The sequence below is a fragment of the Rhipicephalus microplus genome, chromosome X (genome assembly GCF_043290135.1).
Source record: "Rhipicephalus microplus isolate Deutch F79 chromosome X, USDA_Rmic, whole genome shotgun sequence".
NCBI lineage: Eukaryota > Metazoa > Arthropoda > Arachnida > Ixodida > Ixodidae > Rhipicephalus > Rhipicephalus microplus.
This window is the reverse complement of record NC_134710.1, coordinates 59,729,106-59,752,405: the sequence shown is the minus strand read 5'-3', so window position 1 is coordinate 59,752,405 and position 23,300 is coordinate 59,729,106. Positions and strand designations below refer to the sequence as shown.

Here is a 23,300-nt window from a genome sequence, read left to right as displayed (position 1 = left end):
CATAATTGCGTACTCTTGTGCGTGCTTAGCAGTACGCTTGTGAAAGTCATTCTAACAAATATTTTGACAAAATGCCTTGTCTGTGTCATGTTGTGGATCTCCCAATGGCTTTGCTTGAGCTACAGCAAAGAAACCAATGTGACTTCCAACTGGGTGCCACTGAACAAAGCCCTATGCTCAAAATGGCCGAGTGCCTTGCTTCGAGATCCATAGCAACAAGCTTTTGTGGTCGCTGTTGCTGCTGCTGGCCTAGCCACACTCAATCTTGGATTAGTCAATGGCCACAATCAGGCGGCACGCACAAAAAGCGTAGTGCCGGCAGTAAAGGCTGGCAACCTTGGGCAAGGCCTCTGTTATGTTTGGATGGATGACATGAAAGGCGCTAATGCTGTGCAGACGACTAAAACACTATTTTCTTTTGTAATAAACATTTCCTTGACCAGAAATAAGCATTGTGATGTTTGTGGAGCGATTTTTTGACAATCAATGTCAGCTTAGTTTGTTGACAAGTTTCACCCATGTTGTGCACCAAAAATAAAAGTCAGTGTGAAACCTTGGTGACACGATCATGTCTCGTACGAATTTCAGGATGATACAAATTTTTTTGTGGTTGTGGCCAAGGCTCATTAGCCTGCAATATAATGAGTACAGTTGTTGCAAACAAATTTTCACCTTGCAATGTTTTATACTACATAAGCAACCAGCACTGTCGTGTAATATGCGGCAATCACGCTAGCCCTAATGCAGGCATGCATATTGCGTCGCAAGTTGACCATCAGCAGCACGTCATAGCATCCGAGTTGCACACATGAATCTTAGAAGCCTCACTGCACCTTTGTTTGCATTCATGTTTATTGTGGGCGTAGCATTTTGCCCCCCCCCCCCCCCCCTAACCTCAACGTATCATTGCTCTGTTCACACAAGCCGGCCATGCTGATGTAAGTCATTCCCTCACAATCACACATTCTAAGAAAATGTGCACAAGGACCGGAAAAATAAATGAATGGTTCTGGCAAGGAGCCAGCCTTGCCATTTCAATATGCATGATTGTTTAGGGTGCACACACATACCAACTCCCCTATTTCTATGGGAGGCTACCGAACCTCGCAATTTCGCAAGCCACGGCCGTAAATCTCTCGAAAAACACCCCCAACCACCGCTATAAGAAAATAACAAAACTGAAACGGCTGTTTTTTTCCCTAAATCTTCACGCCATTTTCTCTGCAGTACCCTCGAGTCATGGGGAAGAGCACACCAATATTTGGGAAAGGTTACTAGCTGTCGCGGATCACGGTGCAACTGGTTCATTACTTGCACACGCACCTATATATACATGTATAGATATGATCCTTGATGTCTCAAAACATTACTGTCAATCATTCAGAGCTTTTTTGTGACATTATTACAGCCCGAAGACACAATAATTGAAAATGTACGCCAGGTTTTTTTCCCATACTAATCTGCTATCTTTTCCAGTGATAGGAATTCTGGATAATATATTTTTGGTGACCCTGCGAGATTCGTATCACTGAAGTTTTACTGTATATGGGGGCATTTATGAAACGTGCAAGAGGGTTTACTACCTAATAAAATATTATTGCAAATAAATCATTCAACTAAATATGTAAGACGTGTTTTCTTTTTACACAAGAGATGGTGCAGCAAGGCCATCTGTCAGAGTTGTTCACATCTTGTTTTTCGACACAGTGAACTGATGAACTGGCATAAAAACTTTTGCCTGCACATTTCTAAATGATGCAGAAATTCAAGCAATAAATACATCAATAAATAATGAGCAAGAATGCTCAAAATAAGTTGTAAAGATAATAATAAATGAAACGACCATGTATACTACATGCACAGGACATTTCCACTGCAGTACTTAATGAAAAAGAACTATAAAGTAATTTAGTTTTTAACTGCCACATCACTCACCTGGACTTGTCTGTAATCTGCTGTTGCATCATGCGAAGGCGTGCTGGTGGTATGTAAGCACCACCAGTGCGCCCTGTGATCACATCCTTTTTCCGTGGTGGTGCCTCTGCATCAGGTGAACTTTTCCGCACTCGCTTTTGCCCCACTGGCTCCTCCCGTCCACCACGGTCCGTTCTAAAATCACCAAGTTGCTCGTCATCTCTATTATCGCCCTTTCGATCCTCTCTTCGATCATTTCTCCTTCGATCACCTCTTGAATCGCCTCTTCGGTCCTCCCTCTGCTCATCTCTTCTATCATCCCTGTGATGATCTTTTTGTTCATCCCTCTGATTGCGATCTCGATCGCTCCTGTGATCATCTCTTCTGCTGTTCTCATCTCTATGGCTCTCACTGCGACCTTCTCTCCGGTTGTGCTTGTGATCATCCCTCCTGTGCTGATCCCCTCTCCAGCCTTGCTCATGGTTTTCTTTACGGTCCCTGTCTCTGTTCCTGTCATGTTTCCGTCTCCGATCATGGCCCCTATCCTGCCTTCTCTGATGATCTGTATCCCGCTGGTGATCATGAGCATCATCACTGCGCCGTCTTTCAGAATCGACTCTTTTGTGGTCTGCATTTGCGTCTCGTCTGCGTTCTTTTCTTCGCTCATGGCCGATATGCCTGGCATTATCAGTTTCAGAGTCGCTACTTTTATCTGACACTGCATGACGAGCCTCCTTTATTGGTGGACTGAAAAGAAAAAAAAATTTTTATTGAACTTTTTAATCTGGCGACATCAGTGCACATGACGACAGTCAACCATGCAAGCTATAAGAGAAAACTACACTGCAATTAGAAGTAACCATATGTACAAAGTTGTATGGTGCAGACAAGTAGAACTACAGCAAAAAGGATACTGTAGAAAAGCCACTGCTAAAAATTATTCACAAATAACATTATGGAATAAAGCGATACAATTCAAATCTATGACAATCATCTTGTGAATCTAGGGGTCCCTCTCTAGCCATATTTAAAGGGGCCCTCAGACACTACTTATGAAGCACCTACATCAGTACTGATCGCATAAACATGTAGTGGCGCTTGTGAGAACTACCGCAGGTGAAAATGGTGATTGGATAAACTTAATGCTATATGAAATCACGGCATTGCATCAAGAGAGATTATTATTGGTTTTCTTTTTTTTTTTTTGGCATGCTTTTTCACTGAACAGGGGATAGACTAAAGCTCTCCAAATTTTCAGGCTTGAAAACTGCAGCGTTGAGCAAAGAATGCGCCAAACAGCACAGAGTTAGAAGAAACACACCAGGGGACACTTCAGGCACCGTTGTTTGAAGAAAGTGAAGGGGGAAAAATGTAAGAGCGATGATAAAGACGCTGTCCGCAATAATAAAGATCACCAGAACTACAAAACATTAAAAGAAGCCTGCGAGCTGCCTTGTTTTACACGTGCAGTTTATTCTTTAAAAGCAACATTGTTACCATTGCAACATCATTAATACGTTTGAAATAACTGGAAATATGGCATTGTAAGAGTGCAGAGGAGAAGGGCAAAGGTATAATGATGCCCTCTCCTTCCACAAGGCAACGCATGAAGCTGACTTTGTGCCCTCCCTCCCAAGTGACAGGAGGGTGGGGGTGGCAACCCTCCCTGACCCCTGTGCACAAGTTTATGCAGTTCATTCTATAGGTAGGCCATCGAACGTCACAAGACGAGGGAAACATGGTTAGGCGATCCCACGAAACTCAACTTGAGGGTAAGCGTTGATTTTATTGTGTTCTAAATTTTCTATCCTGAACAACTTCAAACTGCGTGCCCCTATTTTAGCTATTCTTTCGGCATTAATCTTCTCAGCCTTCAGTCTACATAACCAGTAAGCGAAAAATGTAGAGCAACAGTGGTGGAAGCAACATTTTGCTTTTTGAAGCAGACTTTGGAGAAGGAAAAATGGTGCTAGGGAGCAGGCTTAAGCGTCTTCAGGAGCAGAAAAAAATGCTATAGTTTAGGGTTGCTATTGGCGTTTTCAGAGCACACGCATGTTCCCAACGACTCCTGCAATCCCCCTGAAATTTAGCTTGAGCACGTGATATAATTGAGCTAACAGTTAAGTATAGCACAATCAACATTTTCAAAGGCTCCTTATCTGTTACTGCATACCTGTGTTAAATGCCCTTGAGTTGGGTGAACTATGGAAATCGCAAAAAGGTAAAAAAAAAAGAGAGCCTGAATAGAACAATTCAATCGCTTAAGCTCAGACCCTGCGCTTGTTTTTTACAATTTTATTGAAAGCATTATTTAATAATCATATAAATAAAAATAAAACTCGTAATAAATATACGAATTGGCCACCATGGCCTGGTATGTGTCACCCCTAGCAATTTTTCAGGATTTACGCCACTGAGTTGCATACTACGATGATAGCGTGTATACAGCATGGTTTTGGTTTCACTTAAGCTCACGGGATGGTCCCATGGTTTAACTTCATTCTTTTTAGTTTGCAAACACAATTTTGGAGAAGGTTTGGAGCAGTTACTAGCAAATATTGCACTTTGGAGCAGCATGGAGCAGCATTTCTCTTTTGGAACAGTTTGGAACAATTGGAGCAGCACTTCCATCACTGAATTAAGTTTTGAAAAGTGATGGAAACCCTCTTTAAGAAGAGATGTGGTTATACATTATTCATAAACTACAAACATTTTGAAAAATTAAAGTGGTACACACTTTATTAAAATATAAACTATCCAAATTGATGAGACCATATAGCTCGACTTTTCAAAAGGGCCCTTCTTCCCAGAGCTTGTAAACTTTTGTTACAATGAGAAAAACAAACCTTCTTAACATGTATGCATTTGCATATGAACATTTTTGTATGCCAATCTGCAATTATTATTATGCAATCACTGCATGCAATCTGCACCTTTCTTGTCGCCGTCATTCTTACCTCAATTTAGAACCAAACTGCATGGCAACATGTTTTCTCTACAATACCACTGTATTGCTTTTATGAGGAATGAGCTCAATGTATCGAACTGTTGTCACGTCCTGAGAGTGCAGCAGATCCTGGCTAAGTAGACCTATAAGATGTTCATCGTTGCGACAGCACCAACGTTTATAAAATTTCTTTCAATTTTTAAACTCCCTGCCTTCACTGTTCTCTGAAAGCAGCATGCAGCCGACTTCTGGTACATGTGGCGCAATCGCAACAACAGGCTCTATGTAGTAAACGACCAGGTAGTGCAGGTGAGAAAGCATCCACCGGACAGCTAACAATTCCTCCAGAGCGGCCATCGAACTTGATAGTAGTGTTTGTAGAAGGTGTACGCGTTGAGGCTCTCGTAGACATTGGCGCTGCCATTTCGATTATTCATGTGGATTTTTTTTCCCGACTTCGAAAAGTCACTAGGCCTTATGGCGACCCACCTGTCCATGCGGCGACCAACGCTCCCATTCATCCACTTGCACAGTGTACCGTTCGTGTCTGCATAGAAGGCATTCGTCATCACATTGTTTTCGCGGTATTTCGCGAGTGCACCCACGCTCTCATTCTGAGGTGGGATTTCTTGTTTTCTGCGTCCGCTTTCTCATCTTGTCATCAGCGCCTCCTACATCTAAATGCCACTGACTCTTCGCCGCTTGAACACGATGGACGCATCCACCTTGTTGCCAGGTCAGATTATGTACTTCGGTCATACATCGAAGAAATTATAAGTGTTAATTGCACTGACATTGTGGATAGTGACATACTAATTCTCCCTTACGGCCACACCCTACGTAGGGGCATTGTGATCACACCAGGACTTATTCGGTTCTTCGATGGGTCTACCTACCTAACCGCCTTAAATGAAACCCCCGAATCTGTACTGCTCTCCTGTGGCTCGACAGTATCTTGCGCGGTCGACAGCGAGCCTGTTTCGATTGTTACTTTTCCGAACAACAACCACAATGATGTCCCGAAGTCACAATCACTGCCATTCAATGCCTCTTCCACACCTGTATCGTCAACTATAAGCACTCACTTGATACCTGCAAGAACTGAAGATTTGCTCGTCCTGTTGAATAGACTCTGTTTTCTATTTGATATGAACTCGCCCGTCCTCAGCACGACTACGACCACTACTCACAGCATCCACACTGACAGCTCTCATATAGTACATCGGCATCCATATCGCGTCTCGGGCAGAGCGCAAGATCACCGAGAGAAACGTCTCAGACATGCTACGACGCAACACCATACGTCCTTCCTCGGGTCCCTGGTCATCTCCAGTTCTCGTTCAAAAGATGGGACAGTTCGTTTCTGCGTTGATTACCAGGCGCTAAACAAAATAGCATACAAGGACTTTTATCCTCTCCCTCGGATCGACGATGCATTGGATTCATTACAGGGCGCCGAGTATTTTTCTAGCCTCGACCTTTAGGTCAGGCTACTGGCAGATACCAATGTCGAAGTCTGATAAAAGAGAAGACCGCCTTTTCAACGTCAGATAGGTAGTATGAGTTTATTGTGATGCCTTTTGGACTCTGTAATGCGCCCGCCATCTTCGAACGCATGATAAACGGCATATTGTGTGGTTTGAAATGGAAAGCGTGTCTGTGCCATCTCGATGACATAGTAGTGTTTTCATCCACATACTCGCAGCATCTACAACGTTCTAACGAAGTCTTCACATGCCTTGCAAGAACCGGTCTACAGCTTAACACCAAGAAATGTACCTTTGCTAGCAAGACAATCAAGGCTCCCGGACACCTAGTCAGCAAAGAAGGAATTCGGCCGGACCCCGAGAAGCTTGCCGCCGTCCTCGATTTTCCTTGTCAACTTCGTCAGAAAGACCTGCGCAGCTTTCTTGGGTTAGCTTCTCACTTCCGGCGCTTCATACGTGGCCTCCCGGAACTTGCGTCTCCACTCCAACTCCTCACAAGTAACGTCACCTTCGTTTGGTCCGAAGACTGCGAAAGCGCTTTCAGGGCATTGAAGCAAGCCCTCACATCGAATCCGGTACTGTGCCACTTCGATGCAAGCGCACCCACCATCCTTCACACCGACGCTCGTAGTCATGGTCTAGGTGCAGTACTCTTGCAGCACGACAACTCACGTGAACGCGTCGTTGCTTACCCAAGTCGTGTTCTTACGACTGCAGAAAAGAACTACACTATCACCGAGCAAGAGTACCTTGCTGTTGTTTGGGCAGTGCAAAGATTTCGACCATATCTTCACAGCCATCACTTTACCGTAGTTACCGACCATAACGCCCTATATGCTGGCTTTCATCGCTCAAAAACTGATCGGGTCGCCTCAGTTTCTGAGTGCTTCACTTGCAGGAGTACCATTTCGATGTCGCTTACAGATGTGGGAAAAAGCATCAAGATGCTGATGCTCTATCGGGCTGTCCTTTGCCCAGCGAAGGCCACTGACCACCGCTACTCCAAAAAGAGACCACACTTCCAATAGCAGAGGAAAGTTCATCACTCGGCACCCAATCGGTCCTTGTTTCACATCAACGTGTCGACCCATACTGCCGCACCATTGTTGACCGCTTGACCGGCTCTACTACTCCTCCAAATGCCCGGCTCCATCGACAACTTCAACAATTTAAGCATGCCAGGGGCGCTTTATACCACTACATTTACCACATCGATAGTAACAAAAGGGTACCCGTCATCCCACGTTCTCTGCAATGTGAAGCTCTGGAAGCCTTTCATGATGATCCAACCGCCGATCATCTAGGCTATCACAAGACTTACGACAAAATACGAAGTCGTAGTTTTTGGCCTGGCCTCTCTTCAGCCGTGGCTAAGTACGTCGCCTCCTGTGTGCATTGCCAACAGCGAAAACGACTGACAACTACTCCGGCTGGCTTAATGCGACCTCTTCCTTGTCCCGCCTCACCTTTTGAAGTTGTTGGAATCAACTTGTATGGCCCTCTTCCTATATCATCCAATGGGAAGCGTTGGATTGTCACGGCCGTTGGCCATTTTACCCGCTACGCAGAAACAGCTTCTATACCATCTGGGACTGCCACTGAAATCGCCGATTCCTTTCTTCGCCACACCTTTTTGTGCCATGGAGCCCCATGCGTTCTCCAGTGCGATCATGGCAAAGTCTTTCTCTGTTCTATTGTCGAGCAAGTTTTGCGTGCCTCCAACACTGTTCACAAGACCACTTCTAGCTACCACGCACAGACCAACGGATTGACTGAACGCTTTCATCGGACCCTATCGTACATCATCGCGATGTACATTCACCCCAACCACAGGAATTAAGATGCAATCCTAACCTTCCAGACATACGCTTATAATACGACTGCTCAACAAACTACCGGCTTTTTCTCCATTTTTTTCTCGTACATGGTCGCTCGCCGAGTTTCGCTCTGGATGTATCTTTCCTTTTGGCCCCTGCATTCTTGACAGCTCCTTTCTATGAAGAATTTTTATCTCGTCGCGCTTACTGCAGTCATTTGGCCCGCGTTAACACCGGCCTCTTTCAAGACACTCAAAAGTCTAGCTACGACTCGTCTCGCCGTGTTGTACCTTTTTCCCTGGTGACAAAGCTCTTCTATGGACTCCACTGTGCGTCCCCGGCTTATGCGACAAATTCATCAGTAACTTCATTGGGCCGTACACGGTGGTCGAACAGACACCTTCTGTCAATTACCGCGTTTCTCCTCTTGGCACTAATCCTGATCATCGTTGCCGTGGGACAGAGATAGTGCATGTATCTTATTTAAAGCCTTAAATGCGACGCATTTCATAATACTCTCAGGCGACCAGGCGGCCGCTTTCACCACATGGGGGAATTAGTGTGAGTGCGACGAGCGAATGACTCTACGTTCTCTTTACATATCGTCATCACCTGTACATCATCATCTGTAATTATCATCATGAGTGTGATTTAGCTCGAGCCTAGCTGAATGAACCAGTTCCTCACAGTATTATTATAAAAGCAATGTAGTAGCCACCACAATTTCACGGCACACTTGTAGAATTTCAATCTCGGAAGCCACATGATGCAGAAAGTTACGTGTGACTCGAGAAAGATCGTGATACTGTGTGATCTGGATCCAGATTTTTTCGTTGTGACCGAGTCAGTAGAGCAAGGTGCGGATTGAGCCAGTAGTGCGGAGCTATAAATGTAGTTTGATGTAAACTGAACGAATGGCACCACAACATTAGTGCCATTTATGTGTTGACAATGTGAAACACTCTAAAAGTCTATGTTTTTGTATTCTGTGCCAATAAAATGCTGTTCCACTAAAGAATGATATTTCATATCAGCTGAAAGGGCGTCGACTTAATCTCCGAAGCACCGTAGCTCAAACATCCAGTGTTTTCCGAAAGAAGCGGGGTTAGCTTGCGCTAAATGCGTCTGGTGCCATCAAAAAACACACTGAGAGTGCCAGTGAACATGCCCTGTACCAGTGAATTTCTGAAAATAAAGAAATAGTGAGGTGAAATTCCCAAAATGGTTTTTGCCTTTTATATCAACAGCAGGGAGCAAGTAACAACAAAAAAGATGAGCTGATGCCAAAGAGACGATGAGCACGCAGATAAACATGTCTTGAGGGGCTTTCGCCTTTTATATTGGCCAACAAGTCCTGCAGCTCCCGCATTGCTGCAAGGCACTTCCAAGATAAAATATACAATTTCATTCTCTGCCACTTTAAATATTCATGAACGAGAAATATCAAAAGTGCAATATTAAATTCCAGCTTACTTGCATTTTTACTGTTCTGATACGACACCCTTTGAACTATGCTTCTTTCCTTGATTTTTTTTTTATAGTATCATGGTGCATTGAAATCCATTTGTTACATATTATAATTTTTCACCTTTTCTTTTCAATGAAGCTGCTACAGCGACACCGGTAAAAGGGGCCCTCCAACACTTTTCAAAACCTCATTATTTTACATAATTTACTAATGGGTTGCGTAGACTGAAGGCTTAGAGATTAGTGCCGAGCAACAGCAGCGATGAGGGCATGCAATTCAAAGCTATTCAGCCTATAAAAATCAAAATACAATAAAATAGACACCTACCCTCAACTTGATTTACGCTGGGGTCCCCGTTTCCCTCGCCCTGTGACGTAGGATGGCTGCCCAATGAAATGAACAGAAAGCCCTTACGTACAGAAAGCTTGCATGTCATATTGCCAGTTATTTCCAACGTATTTAGGTCACCGATACGATGGTAACAAATAATATTGCTACAAGCATATTGACATTTTGTGGGACGATGCACGTGTTTGAAATATATCTATCGCCGCTGCTGCTGGTTTGAAATATATTTTATCCACAGCCTTATCGATACGGCGTCTCTTCTGTAACATATTTGGTGGAGGTGGACCGTTCCCCATTCTTACCACAAATCTTCTCAGTGGCCGCACCATCCAGCCTCCGGCCATGGCTTCCAATAATAACAACCCGTCACGGCGTTAGCTGGAGTGCCAGCCACTACATACCTTGCGATGTCCCACAGCAGTGATCCCGATACGTTCTCCGCTTAACCTAGCCTTGACGTCGACTAGTGGCTCCGCATGTACGAGCTCATTAGCCAGACTCACCGATGGGAGCCTACCATGATGCTCACCAACGTCATCTTTTATTTGGATGTCCCCACGCGTGTATGGCTCAACGCTCATGAGACCGAGCTCCCCAGCTGGGACATCTTCAAGGAACGACTACGCGACATCCGGTCGACAAGTGGCCGCGCCACAAGAACTCTCCACCTGTGTACAGTCATCAACCGAGTCGTATGTCTCGTACATACAGGACGTACTCACATTGTGCTGCAAAGTGGATGAGGAAATGACCGAGAGCGACAAAGTGGGCCAAGTACTCAAGGGCATAGCCGACGACGCTTTCAACTTTCTTGTGTACAACATCATCACGACTGTCGATCTCATAATTAAGAAATGCCGCCACTTTGAAATGGCCAAAAACCGCCAAGTTTTGCCTCAATTTTCGCGACTCCCAAACACGGCTGTCACGTCAACCTGCACCGATGTTGGTGCTACACCACCCTTGCTCGAGAATGTTACACACATCGTTTGGTGCAAGCTTGAGGCGGCCCGTCCGGCGTCGTTTCATCTCCTTCCACTCGACCAGGGCACCGTCCAAACACCTCCAACAGTCTCAGTTATTCAGGCAGTCGTGCGGCAAGAAATTGCTAACCTTGGTTTTCCTGTCACCTGCTTCATCTCCCGACCCGACTATAGACCGATGCCAATGAATGCACCACACCATGACCAATGTTTTCTGCCCAGATCCTGCAATCCGACGAAATAGAAAATGGCACACAACAAGCCAATCTGCTTCTGCTGTCACAGAGTTGGCCATGTCTCCCGCTACAGTCGCAGCACTCCTTCGTTCTTCACCCCACAAGAAACCCCAGGTTTCATCTACCGTTAAGGGGAATCTGACGACTGCTTGCGTCAAGTGGTGCGCTAAAGATGTGCGGCCATTTGACGTTGTTTGCGATGATGGATTCCTAAATGTTGCCGACGAACTGATTGCTATCGGTGCCAAGTACGGAAGCATATCCGCGAGGACCGCGATTTCGCATCCTACGACGGTGTCTCGCAGAGTGACCTAAGTTGCAAACGAACTCCGAGAAGTGGTGATGCCTGAGATTCAGTCAGCAATGAAGGAAGGTCGCTGCTCGATGACACTTGACAAGTGGACCGACGACCACAAGAAAATTGCCTAAATCACTGCAACGGCGCATCACGTAAGTGTGAAATGGGAGCCGAGGAGCCTTGTTCTGTTCACTAGTGACTCCCCCCCTCCCCCCCCGAGAGAAAAGCGGGAGAGAACATCCGTAAGGAGATTGCACGAAGGAGCGCTAAGTTGGGGAATGATGAAGGCATGTTGAGCAATGTGGTGTTCGTGACAGACTAGGGTGCTAACATAATTAGCGCGCTGCATCCGTATGCGAGGATGAACTGCTGTGCGCACGTCCTGAACAACGGTCTTTGGAACACGTTTGATGACAGGTACCTCGCTCAGGAACTTCCCGACCTTATAGAACAACTGCAAAAAGTGAAAGCTGTCGTGACTTTTTCAAAACAGAGGGGACTGACGAGCCAGCTAACACACAGTGTGTGCCAGGAGATATGCACGCGGTGGAATTCAAAGCTTGCCATGATCAAGTCCATGCTAAGTCAGTACGATGCGATAGAGAACCACCTAGATTCAAGGGGAAATCTGCTCTTGGAAGACGTCAATAAGACTTTGTTGACGGAGGTTGCCAAATTCTTGGAGCCCTTCAAAGAGGCCAGCGAAAAGCTTGAGCAGAATGAAGTGGTAATGCTGCTTCTTGTACTGATGTACTACACAAAACTGAAGAAGCACCTTACTGCTGATTCGACAGACTCATGAGAAGTGTGCCAGCTCAAGTTGAGGACACTAGAATTCCTTCACATGAAACTGCCCATTGGCCGCCTTTCCGCCATCTCCGCGTTCTTGGTGAGCAGGAGAGGGAAAGTGTTCATGACAGAGTGCGCAACTTGTCAATCGATGTACATCTGCGTTTGACACAAGAAGAAACGAGCACAGATCATCCTGATTATGAACCCCCAGCGAAGTGTACGTCCCTTGACGAATTTAAGGAGCAGCGCGATGCTGTGAAAACACAACCGGCCGACAGTGAGCTTGACAGTTGCCTTCGGGACAGGGACTCATGTGAGGACATTGAAAAACTGCTTGAATGATGGGAAGTCCATCGTAGGAAATATCGTGGGCTTTCATTTATTGCAAAAAAATGTACTTTGTATCCCATCCACGAGCGCCAGCAGCGAACGCAATTTTAGTGCAGCTGGGTACGTGCTCCAAGACAGCAGGACCTGCTTGAAGCAGGAGAGCCTGGACAATTTGCTGTTTTTGCACAAGAACATGTAGATTTTTGCCCTTTTCTAGACTTTTCGCACTCGTATTCCTGTGGCATCATTTTGAAGAGCAGTCTTTTTGTGTCATTGAGGGTTATTTTAAGCGTATTTTCTATCTTTATTTCACAAAGAAGGGTGAAACCTTTCATCTGAAATAGCATCAACCATGGTGTAAAGCAGCTTGATTATATAATTATACTGTAAATAGAGATTATGTTTCCGTGACGGCGTTAGAATACGAAAAATATATATTTCATCAGCTTTTTGGTGGCTGTTCACAATATGTAACGTTAAGGCTTTTTATCTTGCTGCAAGAAATTATTAATCAGGATCCTCTTAAAAATTGTGTAATTAATGTTTCTAACACGAGAGTAGAAAAGAAAATCAATGAAAATGTCCCGGGTTTGATTTTATCCGCTTTTTCATGTTAGTTGTACACTTTTCAATAAATTTTGTAGTTATGTTTTATTTTCCCTATACTGCTATTTTAATGACTTGCCATGTGACATACAGGCAACATTTCATCTATATTCCATGCTCCCTAACTACGATATGATTACGAGGCACGCTGTAGTGGAGACCGGATTCATTCCGACCACCTGGAGTCCTTTAATTTGCACCTAAAGATAAATACACGGGTGTTCTTGCCTTTCGCCCCGTCAAAATTCAGCCACCGTGGCCGCGGTAATCGCACCCACGTCCTACTACTTAACAGCAAGACAGCTTGACCACTGAGTTATCACCACGGGCAAAGCAACATTTCAACAAAGGCACACTAAAGTTTCCCTCCGATTCCAAGCTTCAAAGCGCAAAGCATCATTAATAATCATAGTCAACAATTAATACTCTCTAGTGAGCCCAGGCCGGACATAATCATGAGTTTAGCAAGTTTAGCAATGAACACCCGAGCCTTGGCCGGGCCCGGAACCTCGGGCCCGGGCCGGGCTCGGGCTGGGGTTAGTCATGTACGGCCGGGCCCAGGCTTAGAACCTCAGGCCCGGGCCGGGCTCGGGTCGGTCATGTACGGTTGGGCCAGGGCTTAGAACCACGGGCCCGGGCTTCATAAAGCGGGCCCAGGCCGAAAAATCAGGCCCGTGCAGTGCTCTAGTCACCGCAACGCCGCCGTTCTCCGTCGCCCCGACCCCACTGATATCTATCGCTAAGTATAGATCCTCCTGGACGGAAAACTAGATCATGCAGCTCTTGGAGGTAATGCTGCATCAAGTGCGACGAACCCAAATCCTCCGTTGACGCTCCCTACTGATAAGAACTTGCTGGAAGTGCATGTGGATGGTCTTTCTTTGACGGCTTTAGTTGACACTGGAGCTTAGGTGTCTATAATGAGTGCTCGTCTCTGTCGCTGCCTCAAAAAGTACTTACGCCTGCCGCAACACAAGCTGTCCGTGTCGCCGATGGTGGAACTGTGGCCGTTATTGGAATGTGTACCGCTCGTATTAGCCTTGACGGCCGCCATGTTCCTGTTTTATTTACCGTGCTCGACAATTGCCTTTATGACTCATATTCAGGATGGACTTCTTATCGACGCATTCTGCCCTGATCGACTGTTCCGCCGGCACTCTCTGTTTAGATTTTCCTCTTCTTCCAGATTCTCGCCCAGAGCTGCCGAAAAGCCTCTGTACCACAGACTTCAGTCGAATACCTCCCAAAAGCCCTCAAATTCATTGAATTGGCAACAAGTTCCCCTATTATTGACGGAGATTATGTCATCACACCTATTCCTGATGTTCTCCTGGCGCACGACATCACTATGCCACACTCTACCATAAAACCATAGCCTCTAACCGGACATATCTCCTTATTATTAATTTCGGTTTCCCACAGCAAGTACTACCACGTGGAATTTCAGTCACCACGTTGCGACCCTTAATAGACGCCCACGTCACTGCTTTTGCGGCATGCGCACGCTCCGATCTTCCGTGTTGCCTGCAGTATGCCACATCCCTCGATGCGGCCCTGCGCCCCATGATCGACTCGAAACTCAAACCTGAGCAATCTGACGCCCTGTGCCGCCTTCTGGCTTCCTACCGCGACATATTTGACATCGGCAGCAGTCCACTCGGCCAGACTTCTCTCGTCAAGCACCGCATTAATACAGCCGATTCTCCTCCCAATCACCGCTGACCATACCGGGTGTCTGCCACAGAGCGTAAGGTAATTCAAGAAGAAGTCAAACAAGATGCTAGCCGAAGGAATTATTGAACCCTCCTCAAGCCCTTGGGTATCTCCCTTGGGCATTTTCCGTTGTGCTCGTTAAAAAGGGAGACGACACGTAGCGCTTCAGCGTTGATTACCGCCATCTTAATCGAATCAGGAAAAAGGACGTTTACCCATTGCCTCGCATTGATGACTCCCTTGATTCTGGCTATTGGCAGGTTGCGGTAGACAAGAAAGACCAAGAAAAGACTGCGTTTGTAACTCCCAACGCCTATACCAAATCAAGGTGTTGCCATTTGGGTTATTCAACGCCCCAGCCACATTCGAGCGTATGATGGACTCGCTTTTACAAGGGTTCAAGTGGTCAACATTTCTGTGCTACCTGGACGACGTCCTTGTATATTCGCCTACATTTGAGACACACCTTCAGCGTTTGTCAGCGGTTCTCGACATCTTCGGCATTGCTGTCCTTCAACTAAACTCGTCGAAATGTCACTTGGGCTGCCAGAAGATTAGTGTTGGGCCACCTTGTCAACGCATCAGGCCTGACACAAAGAAAATTCGTGCCGTCACAAGCTTTCCTGTAAATTTCGTGCCTTCACAAGCTTTCCTGTACCCCAGTCTGTCAAGGATGTCCAGAGTTTTGTGGGACTTTGTTCCTATTTTGAAAGGTTCGTGAAAGATTTTGTAACAATCGCTCGACCTCTTAGTGACCTTCTGAAGAAAGATGCAACTTTTACGTGGGGTTCCGCTCAAGCTGCCACTTTCCCTCGCCTCATCACACTCCTGACGACTCCACCTATATTGGCCCACTTTGACTCGTCCGCTCTGACAGAAGTCCGAACTGATGCGAGTGATCACAGGATTGGAGCAGTCCTAGCCCAACGCCAGTGGGGACACGACCGCATTATCGCCTACACTATCCGCCTTCTCACAGCCGTCGAGCGCAATTATTCAATTACAGAGCCTGAATGTTTTGCTTTTGTTTGGGCAGTCACGTAGTTCCCCCCATATTTATATGACACGAATTGCTCTGTAATAACGGACCACCATACGCTTTGTTGGCTTTTGTCACTGAAGGATCCTACCGGCCGGCTTGGGTGCTGGGCTCTGGGACTGCAAGAATATACCTACATAGTCAAGTACAAGTTGGGACACCTATATCAGGACGCAGGCTGCCTGTCCTGCTACTCGGTCGATGAATTGAGCTCCATCTCTGACACCGACACCGATACTTGCATCTTTCCCGTTTTGCAACTGACCCACATCGGTGACGAGCAATGCCATGATGCATCTTGTGTGCTATAATTGAACGTCTCGAATCACCATTTTCTGACAGGTACCATCGCTCATTCATTCTCCCCGATGGCGTCCTATACCGCCAAAACCTCTACCGAGATGAACTAGCCCAGCTGCTCGTCATTCCGAAACACCTTCACTCGGCAGTTCTCCACGAACTTCATGACCTTCCAGCTGCCGGTCACCATGATGTATCACGCACTTAAGACCGGATTTGCCGATGCTTCTTTTGGCCAGGGATTTCACGCTAAGAAGATACTTTGCGGCTTGTGATAAATATCAGCACCGCAAAACACCCACCATCGATGCTCACCATCAACCGCTTGACATTTCGTCAGAACCTTTCTTCCGCATTGGCTTAGACCTCCTGGGCCTTTTTCTCGTGTCTTCTTCCAGCAACAGGTGGATAACTGTGGCCACAGACTACGCCATCACATGAGCACTTCCAACAAGCTTTGCCAAAGATGTCGCCAACTTCCTCCTACGAGACATAATTTTGCAACATGGGAGTCCACGCCAGCTGCTTACAGACCGTGGCCGCACCTTTCTATCAAAGCTCACAGCCGATATCCTGCAGTCATGTGAAACGAGGCACAAACTTACTACGTTGTACCACCCACAGACAAATGGACTCATGCGTCTGAATCGAACACTTACAAACATGCTTGCGAAGTATGTTCTTCGGTCCCACTCTGGCTGGGACCTGGCTTTGCCATACGTGACATTTGCATATAATTCTTCTCACCATGACTCTGCCGCTTACTCTCCATTTTTTCTGTTGTTCAGCCAAGAACCAACATTACCCCTAGATACAGCCATTCCATCTACCGTGACATTGACCAGCGAATATGCCCTTGACGCTACCACTCGGACTGCCCATTCACGCGAAATTGCCCACACTCGCTTTCTGGCCTCTCAAGAGAACCAGCGGCGTTTGTACGATCAACGGCATCGCGACTAGCACTTTTTACCGGGTTGATTGGTCCTGCTATGGTCCCTAACCCGTCAACTCGGCTTATCGGAAAAACTTCTTTCTCACTACACAGGTCCATACTGAGTCCTTCACGAGGTTACTTCTGTGACATACGAAATTGCCCCTCATGCCTCATCGCCTTCAATTGCCCCACAGACCTCCGATATCGTGCATGTGGAACCCTTGAAACCTTAACCACTCTAACGCCAACGTTGACATCTAGGTGCGCTGAGACGGCGCTTCTGCCGCCGGGGATTATGCTACATGCATGTTGACATTTTGTGGGACGATGCGCGTGTGTGCCTGACAAAAAGGACAAAGGGTTGTCTCCCGCTTGGTGGCTGGTCAACCGGTAAGGCCGCTGCTGCTGTTTTGAAATATATTTCATGCACAGCCTTGTCAATACGGCGTCTCTTCTCTTCCGTGACAATATGGTGCTTGATGAGTGTAAAATGAGGCAGCTCGCACAGTTCTATGTTGTTTTTGCGTTTACAAATTTTTTTTTCTTTGTACATTTCCCCTCTCAGTTTGTTCAAACAATGGCACCTAGAGCGTCCCCGGCACATTTGCTCTAGCACCGTGGCGTTCAGCACATTCTTTGACCCGCTTTGCAGTTTTCAAGCTTAAATAATCCGACAGCTTTAGTCTCTTCGGCATTCGGTGAAAAACCATGCTAAAGACAAAAAAAATAACCAATCGGAATCCCTGTTTTGATTTAATGCCGCGATTTCATCGAACGTTAAATTTATCCAATACCAGGTCTGCAACCTCAGCCGTCATATCCACAGGCGATAGTTCTGGTGAGTGCCACTACGAGTTGATGTGGTCAGCACCAAAGTTTTGAAGCATTAGAGAGTCCCTTTAGGGTGTTTTTCTGCCGAACAGAAGAACACAGGTTAGGTCTCAGCTGCAGAGTTGACATTTTGATGGAGGCAAAACGTTAGGTGCAAATGTGTGTACCTAGCTGTGCCAGCACCTATTAAATATTGCCAGGTTAATTGAACTGTCTGGAGCCCTCCACCACATGGTCTGCCAAAGTCGCTTTTAAGGAGTCAGTCAAACCCCATAAAAACCAATTAATAATCTTTTTATGGAAGTATAATTTACCTGTACATTCACTGTCAGTAAGTGTGGTAGCCAAGAGATGTGTTCAATGTTTCAACACTCCCTCTGACACCCCCAGATGTTTACATTTTGCATGTATATATGCATGCATGCACATGACCACACACAATACCACGCCAGACTAACAACTGACAATAACTGAAAGTCGCATCTCTCCTCAGTATAAGATGTGGAAACTCGCCCAGCAATCAGAACTTCGACAGTACATTCCCTCATTACCTTGCAATTTGTCTTTCAGCCTTTTATCCCACCAGGTCATGCGTAGCCAAAGTGCCTCAGCCATTTGTTCGTCCTATATCTGCTGTGCAGCCCAGCAGAAAACATAACGGCACTGCGGATCGCATGCAACACAAGTAATATTTTTTACTGTACAGTACTTCAAAATCCGAACTGCCTCTTCGTCAATACAACTCAGAATGCATATGGTCCTCTGATATGATAGCAGCGGCCATACCGGCGCACCTTGGCGAAACCCGACACGACTTCGCAACTCACCCCCTCTGCTTGAGGCGGAGCCACACAGCAGAGCAGTTTTCAAACTGAAGTGGTTTTTAAAGAAACATTCCAAAGTTTTTCTAATGTCCATCAGTTACAGACCCAACCATGATGTCAACATATGAACTCTCAGTATCACCACCGTTCCCAAACAAAATGTTGCCACGTTCCCTACTACCTAACACATCTTACCCATATGACATCTGGCTACTTAATTACTGGGCAAAGCAATCGGGCAGATCAACTTGCCTCCAATAATCTGAATATTGATTAGTTTTTGAACAACTGTATAAATGAAAAAAACTATGAAAACTTGTTTTGTATTTTTTAAAATCTATGCTCTCCTATTTTGCAGTTGTCAGAGTCTGAAAATGCACGGATTAGCTCTGTTTCCTTCACAACTGTAAACTTCATAATTTCTCAGGCTTTGGGGACTGCATAACACATGCCTTTCACTGCCTACTAGTTTTTAAATTCTCACTCTAAACACCTTGCACATGTTTTAACAGCAGCATATTATACATGGGTTGCAGGTACGTCACATCCGGGAACGAGAGGACCGAAAACCGCCATGTTTGTCAACATAAGCAGCTGCCTAGAAGCTTAGCTGGGAGCTTTGCAGCGGCAGAATCTGGTCTTCGGTCGCGCTACCGGCTTCACCATGACTATTTGTGCCGTTCTTGAATGCAGAATAATACCAGTCACGGTGGTCTAGTGGCTAAGGTACTCACTCGGCTACTGACCCGCAGGTTACGGAATCGAATCCCGGCTGCATCGGCCGTATTTTTGATGGAGGTAAAAATACTTAGACATGTGTGCTTAGATTTAAGCGCACGTTAAAAGAACCCCAGATGGTCGAAATTGCCGGAGCCCTCATCACAGGTAGGGGTATTTTCGAGTTATGTCCAAGTTTGACAAGTTTACTTACGTGATTGCGTCGCTTTCTCCAGAATGCCACCTAGATTCACAGCAATGTACAGCCGACCTTTTCCACTTGAACAGCCGCGTCTCGTGTTGTTAAATGAGGTTAACAGTGCAACATTTGTGAATGTGTCTTCTTTTCCGCAAATTTAATGGGCGACGCGAACTGCAACTGAGCAACAAGCCCACTAGTTGCTGGGCAACAGCCGTTATGACCCCACTATTGCCGCGGCATCAGCGTGATTTCACCGCTCTAAATAGCAACAGATGAACACGCTGGATGCAGTTTCAGAGGGCACGCCGTCCACGAAATCAGGAACATTGCTCGAACTGCCTCCCGTAGACGCAGAACCAGAGCGTGATGAACTATCAACAGTAGATCCCACGAAACCATAGTTCATGCGAGAAAAATCAACCAAGCATTGCAACACTACTGCAACGAGCACAACTGCGGTGACGTCTGAACGTGGGTTCACACTCATCACTACAAAATCCCGCCAAACCCGATGTTTCACTTCAACCGAGAAAGAGCATCGTAACTATTTTTGATTAGAACGATGACATGCTGTGATTGAAGCTGCTTTGCTCTTCACCCATGCGCTGCATGGTGAAGTAGTTGTGGCCGTCCAGCGACTCGCAGGCCTGTATTTGCGTGACATGACTTGTTGAAAGCACCACTAGTTGATGTCGCCATGTCTTACGCAAGGCAGCAAATTGGTGTAGCATCCTTACCGATGCGCAGTTTGTACGAGTCAATATGCCATGGCACATTCCAATTTTCGCTCGGTAACGTACACAAGTCGTTCCCACAAGCTCTTCAAAGTACGACGGGCAAAGCGAGTGCACATTTCCTTACGCCATATCAAACAAGTGATGCCGACAAGCTCCCAACCGACAGTAAGCTGCACGTGCAGCCTGACTCAATGTTTACAAACATGGCGGTCGCTCACTTTTGCAGCCGAAAATCATGTCACGTGCAACTCATGTATTGTGATGAAGAGAATCACCGGTATTGAAGTTTTTTTAACTTTTTTTTCCAGAAGAAGCGTCTGAGCTGTGCTGAATTTGAGGTGCACGCTTTTCGATTTGCTTTGCTGTGTCAATGAAGTTTTTTTAACTTTTTTTTCCAGAAGAAGCGTCTGAGCTGTGCTGAATTTGAGGTGCACGCTTTTCGATTTGCTTTGCTGTGTCAATAGACAACTGTGCTTGTAAAAACAGGAATTCGACACTTAGATGTCTTATGAACTTGATCAAAACACACGAATGTCAACAACTTCACGGTTTCAGGAAAATTTGATCGCTCCTTCTCCTCACATACTTCCTATTAACATATTTAAGAAAAGCTCAGTACAGCTAAACAAATGAGTTCTCAATTATACATATAACCCCACGCAGCTTTCACTGGTTACCTTCATGCAAGCAGTCTTACTACGGCTATAGATAGCATGCTGCAAATTTTAATGGTGCGCATGAGATAACGTAACTTTAACAATTTCACTAAACAATGCTAGAGCAGCACACCTACTAAGCATAAGCGGCGTGCAGCCTCGACACCTTTCAAAATGAATTTTATTAACAGCTAGAAATATAGTGTAAATATTCACGCTCAACGCAAATGAAAACATGTGACGACAAAAAAGAAAGAAAAAAAAGAACAGCGGTACGCACAACTTTAGCGCCGCAGTACCAGTAAACAAACGAATCATAACGTAAATACGGCACACAATACAGAAACAGGGTCTTGTCCAAGGCACCATAGTTCACTAAACTGAAACCGCGGCAAAACGATTACACAAACTTTACCTTTCGGACATGACTGCTCATTACGGCGAATACGAGCGGTGAAGCTGCCGCGGATCGGACGACGTGACAACGAATGGGTGCCAAAACACAGAGCCGTGAATATTAACACGAAGCGATGAAACGCGCTAAGGTGCCGAAATGTCACGCAGGGCCTGCAACCACGTGCTTGCCGTGATGTAGAGAGCGATTTCGGCAACGCGAACAAATATCGGACATTTCTACCACCCCGTCTACCACACTACACAGAAGTCGCCATACTGCCTGGTGATCACAGTTGCCAACAGGTTTGATAAACTGCGCTAGAGTTAACGCGTACGATCACAAACTTTAGAAACATCACTATCTACGATCAGTCTTTGAAAGGTTATTTATTTCCAACATTGGGAATGCTGAGCATTCGGCGCCATTCGTCAGACAACCAAAAATTTCACTTACACTAGTTTCGGTTTTAGTGCGAAAAAAAAATGAAACAAAAAAAAAAAAGCACGGACGTATGGTGCTACGGAAGAGTGTGAAATAGGCGTTCGAAAGGGTACTTATCTGCCGCCTTCCAAATGACCTCAGATAAATAATGCCAGATTTATTCACTTCGATGATGAAGCAAGATGTCTGAGAGAAAACGCACATAGTTTAAGAAAAAAAAAAAAAAGTCACAGTTTCGCCGCAAGGGCGAGGCAATAGGAGTTTTAGAATAGCGCACCGCGAGCACTTGCGGTGTAGTGCCTAGAAGAATATTCGAACGCTGCCCTTCGCGTTCGAGGCCCGCGAAGTGCTGTGAATAGGTCGTGGTCACTAAAGCAACGCCCGCAACACCTGCAAACGTTATTAGGGAGTTTTAGAATAACGTTTGCAGGCACTGCGGGCGCCATATGAGTTTACGAATAGCATTTGCCCCCCCCCCCCCCCCCCCCCCTAGGGAAAAGTCTAGAGACTTTCGCCCTGACCTTAAACCCAAATGCATGGAAGCTACAAACAGCACCTCGCGGGCCACGATCGCCACACGATTCTCTGCGTGCGGGACGCGAACACGGGCGACTCGCGTTACGACGCATGCGCAGTGGCAGCGACTACATCGCGAGGGCTCGCTCGCGGTGCGCTATTCTAAAGCTCCCTAGTGAATGTGACAGATGAAATTGGAATGTAACACTGAGAACGGCAAGCAGATCGAAACGTGCAGCGCGCTGCTCACGCACAAATGACGCACGAAAACAACATACACAGGACGAGAGCGAACTAACAACGCGCCGTTTAAACAAAAACGAGGCACGACACGTAATCCCAGACAGAGTGCGAACTCGCAAGTGCCCCAGTTGTTACTTCGCTGTGTTTGAAATGCACACTATTTTCGCAAACGGCTCTTGTCCAGCGAGCGAAGTGGTCTTTGTGCGACCAGGAACTAAACGCAATCGTTCCGGTCAAAGCCGAAGGCACGCGATTCTTTTTACCTATATTAACTTTTAAGTTTCCACGGAAAGATAACCGCGCCCACACAAGCATCTACCCACCCACCCTTCGCGGGGCAAAGTATGCGTGGGAGATAAGCGCGCGTTGGCGCATGCATCGTGAAAAACTGGGCGCCGACCGCGAGCGTTTTTTTTTTTTTCTCTGGAGTTTTCATATATGTAGATACATATACGGTGAATGACAGCGGCAGCAAAAAAAAAAAAAAAAAAAGACCAGCCAAGATTATGGCAATAAAGAAA

The 23,300-nt window shown here is 46.0% G+C and overlaps 1 protein-coding gene across 3 annotated transcripts in view; it reads right to left on the bottom strand.

Annotated features, from left to right (window-relative positions):
- The window catches only part of ncm (pre-mRNA-splicing factor nucampholin), a 97,921-nt gene that overhangs the window by 58,530 nt on the left and 16,091 nt on the right, over positions 1-23,300 (bottom strand). For 2 of the 3 annotated variants that reach the window (XM_075876883.1, XM_075876884.1), the window contains exon 5: positions 1,936-2,661. In XM_075876883.1, coding sequence (XP_075732998.1) covers positions 1,936-2,661 — 726 coding nt within the window. Of the gene's footprint in view, positions 1-1,935; positions 2,662-21,597; positions 21,739-23,300 lie in introns of those variants that run through there. The other variant, XM_075876885.1, reaches the window with a different exon arrangement.